Raw genomic sequence first — 8378 nt, forward strand, 5'->3', positions numbered from 1 at the left:
ACAGGGCCCCCCTTCCTCTTCGGCTGGCCGGTGCTGACCTGGCTGGCCTCCTCCCATCCCCAGCAGCACGTGGGAATCCGGCTTCAGCTGCATGTTGCTCCGGATGGGACAGACCCACCTGGGTCAGCACCAGCCAGCAGAGGCGGTGGCAGAGCTAGGTGCCGCTCGGGACTGACCAGCACAGGTAGGGGGAAAGTGCAGCTGAGCCCCTGCTGCTCCGGCTGGGCTCATCCTGTCCCGAATGGCACATGGCTATTCCTCTTCCCACATGCACCACGTCGGCAATGTCAAGCTGACGTGGTGCATGTGGGAACCTTGTCCCTTCCCCAGCCCTTCAGCAGTCATTAGGAAGCTGCTGAGGGGCCGGGGGAGGGACAAGGGGTGGGAACGAAAGTAAACAGTGTTTACTTTTGTTTCCCATCGCAGCACCATGGGCCACAGAAAATGGCTTGGCAGGCCACATGGCGGCCCGCAGGCCGTATGTTGAACAAGCCTGGGCTAGGGCATAACAGTGCTAAATTGTGGAGCCATGTGGCAGGCAGCTCCTGCACTTTAGCATCCTCATGCCCCAGTCTGCCCCTGTTACCATCTACACATGCATTTTGTCATGCTTAATTACTCCCCTGTAAGATAGTACTGCCAGGGATAGTACTATCTTATGGCAGAGTTAATTAATTTACTGTGTCCTAATACTGGCACACATGTAGACCATGTTGCTTTACTGCAGAGGTGATTAGTCAACTGCAGGAAAGCACACATGTAGATGCACCCTGTAATAATATTATTATTTTGATCTTTCCATTCTTACTTATGTGATTTAATTCTGGCAGAATCTCATTCATGCAGAATAAGGCCCCAGAGTTGTGTAACAGATTAGAACATTGCTTACTCATATTTCCTTCCTTCTGTCCCTTCACTTTACATCCCCGTCTAATCTATTGCATCATTAGAATGCAATTTGTAACATTTTGTATTTTTTTCAGCTAAAAGGATACTTGCATGTAGTTACCTCTACTTAGTCAACGTAATTTCCAAGATAATCTTTTAGAGCTAACACAATTTTTGGAGTGTTTCTACACCGTTAGAAGCATTATTCTGGTTGCCTGAAATGAGGGAACCAGTTTAGCTTTGGAGGCCTCTGAGACACCACTGGAAACCCTTAATGGTTCCCAGAAAAGAGTCATAGTGCATTTATGGTGAAAGAAGCTACTAAGAAAAAGGAAAATATAGTAAAAATATTTGACTCAGATCCTGACCTTTCCTCCAGTCTGTAACAATTGGTTTGTACTTCTCTTCCAGAGATGCTCACTTGCATTTCCTCTCCCATTGTGTTGTCAGACAGTGTGGAACACAGATGTTATTCACTCAAAATTAGGCTCTTCAGACTGGACTATGATTGTTCTTTCTTCTACCATTCCACAGTCTCTCCCCTCCTTCCTTGGCTTTCCACCATCCTCATGGACTAGTTTAGTAATATCTATAATGTTCTGTGAACATTATAGAAATGCTAAGTATTAGAAAGGAGGCAGAACTGCAGGTGAATGTGCAATGTATTTATGACAGTACAAGATTCCCTTTTGGCTTTCCTTCTCTGCTATTTATTAAAAGTACTGACTAAGGATAAATTCTTCATAAAGCAATATTTTTCTTCTTAAAAGTAAATGCAAAACAATCTACAATACATCATTATCATAAATGAAATAGAAGAAAATGCATCCAAAGAATTCCCTGTACAGTAAAACAACCTAATATCAGGAAATTGTCAGGATGATAAATAGTTTTGTGATAAAATATTAAAGACATCAGTGTGTAATCAGTATCCTCCTATAAAAATGCAGACAACTGGTTGTATATTCTAGATCTAAAGCATTATGAAATGGATTCAGGGATACATCTTAAAGCTAAAAACTGTTTAAAACAAAGTTAATTGCCTTTAGAGCTGGAGTCAGCTCTGCCTGTGGTCATATATTGTTCAGATGTGGCTGCAGTAATACAATATAATATGGCAATGCAGGTATTAAAGAAAAACAAAAAAACCTAGTAAAATGAAAAGTTTTTCACTTTTAAAGTTTTTTCACGTTTCAGTTTACTTAATATAGGCAGTCTCTCTTGCACAGAGGAAACTTTCTAGGTGCAAACACTGTATGCATTTATTTTTTCAAAGGGCTGAGCAAACACATTTGGTAATTGCTCATCAGTGCATAGTTCGTTGTGTCATTAGGATTTCACACAAATCAGCCAAATCTGATTCGGAGATTCGGCTGCTGCTGAATCTCCGAATCACCCAGGCCCGTCCCCTGCCCGCTGTCCCAGTCCGGCAGTGGCTGCCCTGCCCACCCCGGCTCCCGGCTCTTTGGAAGAAAAAGAGCCCACTACTCCACATTGCCCCACACCATATCGGGGGCTCTGCACAAGCACCTGAAGCTCCAAGGCCGCTGCAGGAGTGGTGAGTCCTGCAGTTTTTCTTGGGGTTTTTTTCTTCTTAAAGGGCCAGAGCTGATCCAGGTTGGGCAGCCATAAGGGGGCTGGGGGAGTAAGGAGGGGGTTGTGGGGCTCATGGCAGAGCCCCCATGCAGTTTGGGGCAGTGGGGGGCAGCGAGGATCGCTCCCCTGCTGGGCAGCACCCAGTGAGTAGGGCCTTTTTTTAAAGTACCGAACTGGGGCGGGCAGGAGTCGGGGGGCTGGCAGGTATTCCCCCATGGTCCCCTCCCCAAGATCCCTCTCTCCCACCCCCTGCTTACCAGCTTCAAGTCTGACTGCAGCTCCATGCTGCAGCAGGCAGGGACTGTCCAAATCAAAGCTCTCTGTCCAAATCATCAAAGCTCTCCGAATTGAATCACCACCCAAACCTTTGCACAGCCCTAGCAAACACCTACACACAAATCACAAGGTTTTCAAATTGGAATCTGTAGTGTGAAAAACACACTGACCTGTTGTGGTCTGTCTAAGTTTTTGGAACAGCAAAACTCTATTATTTTTTTCTGTAGTCAAAAAAACAAGTCAAAGCTAAGAGCTGGCATATTCTATGCTGTGCCTTGAGTCTAAGGAGGTTGGCAACTACTGTTTTAGATCATCTGAAAACAAGATGGAAAGAAAAGATACACTCTGCAACCTTTGTTTCTTCCTGTTCTGCCATAATCTCTCTCTTAAGTTCCAAAATATATTTTCTGTTGTATGTTGACATGCTTGTGATATAAAAACTCTGATTATTATGCAGTTGTTTTAAGCCATATTGCTGTAGTATTCCCAAACAAAAATATCAAATTGCATCGTACGTATTTTTATCACAATGATGTTTCTTTCTAGGAGGTGCAGCGCTGGATCTAAAAGCTTGTCCTCCCAAACCATTCCGGTGGATCCTTGACATGACATGGCTGAATTTGGTAGAATTGAGCAAACTTCCACAGTTTTCAGAAATTATGAATCAGGTGATATCGTTATATTTATCTTTGTTTTTATTAGTGCTCACAGTTCCCAATCAGAATTAGATTTTCAGTGTCCTGCTTTATAGACAAATAAACCTACTACAAAACACACGGCCACAGCCTTGAAAAATTAAGGGTCTGAAGAAACCAAAAACAGAAAAAGGATCGGAGCAGCAGGATGAGATACAAGCAAAATGAATGGAGTGACAATAGGCACACAAATGGTCTACTTTTGAAAGAATAGTTATATTATTTTTCTTTTTTTTGTATGATGATTGTAGGAATGGAATGAAACTGAACACGAGCAAAATAACAAGAAAAGGAAGTAAGGGAAGAAAGCATGCAAGTAGTGCTCATCAGAGGAAATAAGATAGAAAATGGGAAGGAGTATGGCAGGATTGGGAGAGCACTGTGGATATATCTAACAACAGAGAAGAGAGAATGGTGGAAAGATGTTGGGGCGAACATCAGACAGAATTTTCCGTCAGATTAGCAGACAAGATTGTGTAGATTTAAGATTTTAGAAGGGTGTTTACCATCTTCATTTTTGGCTTGGAGCTATGAAGGTGTATATATTAAGAGCCCTAGCAAACACCTACACACTGGGCTTGGGGTGAGGGGTGGGTTGTCCCTTGCTACTGGTCTCACCTGTGTCTGGGGAAGGCCTGTTGCTAGTAGAAAGCTCGCTTCACTTCCAGAAAGTCATAGTGAGGCATGACGATGCAAAATGGCCTGGGAGGCAATGACTTAACCGGAGTGCAAGATGGAATGACAAAGAGATCCTGTTCCCTCCCTCACCACTCCTACATCCAGCTCTGTACTATGAAACAAATATGCACTACCTAGTAGTATAAAAAGAGAGATTAATTCAGCATTGAAATATCTGATTATACGATCAGTATGTCTCTAGTTCTATTGTAGTTAAACTAAGGGTGATATCGCACATTTGACTTAACATTTATTGAGTGCAGTTAAAATGCAAATAGTTGTACATTTAAGTAGTTTAGCACATGTTAAGTGCCATTGTGGCACTGCAAAGTTGTTCACTTTCAGGCAAGTAACCATAGGGCACTACATTCCAATGATTTGCAACTGCTGCAATTGAATGTGTGACAAGGCACTAAGACAGGGGTGCTCAGCCCCTGGCCTATAGGCCAGATCCAGCCCATGGAGCTATGTCATCCAGCCATTACAGCTCCCCATAGGTCCAAAAATTCGGTGATGGGGGCAGTGGCAGGTGCCACTTTCCTTTTGCCCAATTTCTATACGGGGGCGGCGGGCAACCTGCCACTTTCCTTTTGCCAAATTTCTATACCCATAGGGAGTTCTACAGACTCAATAGCATGGCATTGCATGCTAGATTGGGCACATGGGGCTGATGGGGCAGTGTGGGGTTGTTTGGGGCAGCACAGAGCAGTGCAGTGTGGCATAAAGCTGATTTGGCAGCTTGGGGCAGCACAGAGCCAATCTGGGTGGTGCAGGGCAGCATGAAGTTTTGTCGATCCAGGCAATGTGGAGTGGCATGGAACTGATTGGGACAGTGCAGGGTTCATCTGAGCAGCATAAGGCAGATCAGGGCAGTGTGAAGCTGATTAGGGTGCTGTGGGGCAGTGTGGAGCTGATGTGGGTCGTGACAAGCCAATTAGGGGGGTGGGAGGTGGCGTGGGGCTGATCATGGCAATATGGGGAAGACCCAGGTAGTGCAGAGCTGATTGGGGCAGTGCGGGGCCAATTGGAATAGTGCAGAGCAGATCTTGCTGACATGGGGCCAATTGTGGCAGTGTGGGGTGGCCCAGGGCCCAATCTTAGTGTGTGAGGTTGGGCAGAGGCAGCACAGGGCCTGGTCCTGGTGCACAGGGCCTGAAGCAGCCTGTGGACTGGTTCTGCAGTACTCATCTGGCTTATGGGGCCATCACTGCCCTAAGATATCATACAGTGGCATTTCTAAATTGTTCCTAATTTAGAGAATGCAAGATTGGGAGTGGCTTCCATAAGAAGACACAAGTATTAGGGGTGTGCGAAATGGGCCATATTCAATTCGGATTTGGCCTTAATCAGGGACAGTTATTCGATCCATTGATTTGGATCATTGTTCCCGATTTCAGTCAACCAAAATCAAATCTGAAGATTCAATGCTGATTCAGAGAATCAGCGATTCGGCCATAGACACAGTTTTAAATGTTTTTTCTACATACCTTGGGGACCGTGCACGGCTCATGAATGTTGCAATGGTGGGGCAAATGGAGTGTGGGGATAGGGACCCCACGTGCTTGGCAGCGAACCCAGAAGTGGACTGGAAGTACTAATGGTCCACTTCCAGGTCTGTAAGAGTGTGCTGGGGGCCCCCTGCACTCCCATGGCTCAACAATCAGCTGCGGGGGGGACCCTGGGTGCCCCCCCAGACCCAGGAGGCACCAGTCACTAAGCTGGGGGGCATCTGAGAGCTAGGGGGTGCAGGGGAGCCCCCTGCGTGCTCCCCGGTGGGCCCAGAAGTGGACCGGAAGTGCTTCTGGTCCACTTCTGGGTCTGCTGCCAAGTGTGCTGGGAAGCCTCCTGCGCTCCTGTGGGATGCTCCATCACCTCAGCATCACAGCATTCATGAGTCACCTGGTGCCTTGAGGTATGTAGAAAAAACATTTAAAGCTGTGTCTGTGTCCAAATCACCGAAGCTCTCTGAATCAATTAGGAGGGTTCTGATTCGATTTGGAGGGATTAAAGGGTTTCCTGATTCAATTTGGATTTGGAGATTTGGCCACCAAATCAGGCCAAATCGAATCAGGGACCGAAGCTTCACACCACCCTAATGTTGGCAGATATTCTAGAGAAGGGGTTTAGGGATCTGTCCACTGATCAAACTCATATTCACTTGAAATTTCAAAAGCCACGTAATATAACGACTATCGTTTAGAATAGAGCGTTACTTTTGATGTGGTATTCTTTGGCCATATTGGTCCATGCAATAATTTTAGCTATAGTCTCTCATCTTTTTATTAGTAATAGATATACATCAATTACAATGCTTTCTATCTTTGTCTTTATAGTAGAGAATCATCCTGCTAATAGATGACCTTCCTATCTTTCTGCGTGGAAGATTATTTTACGCTTGGCTATTTACTCCTACGCAAATTCTTTAGAGTGGGCATCTCAATATCATAATATCTTTTTGTAATAACTTATTATAACGCTACCTCTGAACATATATTTTCGATAGTCTCCTCTTGTCATGACATGTATTTGAAAAATTATTATAATTTGAAGGGATTCATTAAAACATAACCTTCTAACATTATTGCCATCTCATTATTGCCAATGTTATTTATGTATTTATTCATGTAATCTATTTAGATACTTCGTAATGAGAAGGGGTGGAAAAGCTGGTTTGATAAAGATGCTCCTGAGGAAGAAGTTATTCCTGATGGATACAATGACTCATTAGATACCTGCCGGAAACTTTTACTTATCAGGTGAGCATCTCCATAAATTTTCAAGCAGTATTTGTTACTGGTGTAAATTACCTTTTACAATAAACATCTCAGTATATCATGTGCTGTAATCAGTAAGATATGTACACAATACAATTTCAATATGGCATGAAATATTATCTGCAACTAAGATTCACTGACTTTACAGATACTCACTGAAAAAAACCCAAACATTTATATTCTTACAGGATTCTAAAATATATTCCAGAAAACATGTTTGTTCAGCTTCACCTGAAATGTGGGAAAAGAATAGGACTTTAGGACTCCTTAAAAATCTCCTAAATATTTTGAAACTGTTAAGTAATACTCTCATTTTTCAGTTTTATTTTTAATATTTACTGTGGAAATTGTTGTTATTTTAATTTTCATTTATTTCTTTTTAAAAATAAGTAATTTCAGGAATTTTTATTAAGGAGTTTTGTTTTCCAACAATCCCATTATGTGACTAAATTGATTAATCAAAATGATTAATACAAAAAATATCTAGAAATAAAGTGCCAAACTCATAAAATGAACAATAACAAAATATAAGAAGGGTTAAACAGCCAAATCTTCAAAATATATAGCATTATGCTATATGTAGTTTACAACTTTAGTTATAGCTAAGCTGCTCAGCACTACTTTAAATCAGAGGCCAGCCTTAAGTTGGACTTTCAGAAAATGCAGAGCTGATATTACTGCTTACCAGTGAAAAGCTTAGTGTAAGTGATTTGCAGAGATGAAAATACAATCCAGTTATTCAGGGCAGCATTCAACTGCATTGTCCATCAAACCATCCCCTCTCTTCCCAAAGCTTCAGTTCATTCTTTGTATAACTTTCAGTTGCTGCAACAAAAGAGGATAAAGCCAACAGACAACAACCTCATATCCTTAGATATGAGGTCGTTACACAAGCCTTAGTCATTTTCAGAATAACTAACATTTGTGAATGAAATGAGGTCTTAAGTCCTGCTGTAAAAAATTATCATGATTATATGGTTAGAAATTGTATCGTTGCATTAGCAAAAGGGGGTAGACAGTAGTTGCAGAGGCAACAATCCCTAGCAATCTCTACTATGAATGCACAAACTGAAACTTTAGGTTTTAAAGTTGGCATATGAATGTTTTCTTGTTTTAGAAACAGCAAAAGGCGTCTCCTTAACAACTCCCCACTATCAAATGTCAGTTCCCTTCATGCCCAAAATCTTGTCCAGCATTTCTCCCAATTATACAAATGGTTGAATAAAAGGTATCACCAAACAAACAAAAACAAAACAAATAACACCTCCCCCCTTGCTCCTATCTAATTGTCACATTTTTTCTCCTCCTTTGATATAACTATGGACCTTACAGAGAAACACAAATATGATTTTGTGTGTGTCACGGCGGGGTCCTCGCGGAGGGCCGTGTACTCCTTAAGGTCCCTCGCTCCGTGTCAGGCCGGCCCAAGGCACCCTCTAATTCTCGCCCGCCACGTCTTGATGGAATATAT

General features: G+C 42.8%; 1 protein-coding gene across 1 annotated transcript in view; it reads left to right on the plus strand.

Moving 5' to 3' along the window:
- DNAH8 (dynein axonemal heavy chain 8) overlaps positions 1-8378 on the plus strand; it is a 340250-nt gene that overhangs the window by 271358 nt on the left and 60514 nt on the right. The window contains exons 80-81 of the mRNA XM_025197818.1: positions 3307-3428; positions 6771-6889. Coding sequence (XP_025053603.1) covers positions 3307-3428; positions 6771-6889 — 241 coding nt within the window. The remainder of the gene's footprint in view (positions 1-3306; positions 3429-6770; positions 6890-8378) is intronic.

Source organism: Alligator sinensis, unplaced genomic scaffold (assembly GCF_000455745.1).
Source record: "Alligator sinensis unplaced genomic scaffold, ASM45574v1 scaffold198_1, whole genome shotgun sequence".
Classification (NCBI taxonomy): domain Eukaryota; kingdom Metazoa; phylum Chordata; order Crocodylia; family Alligatoridae; genus Alligator; species Alligator sinensis.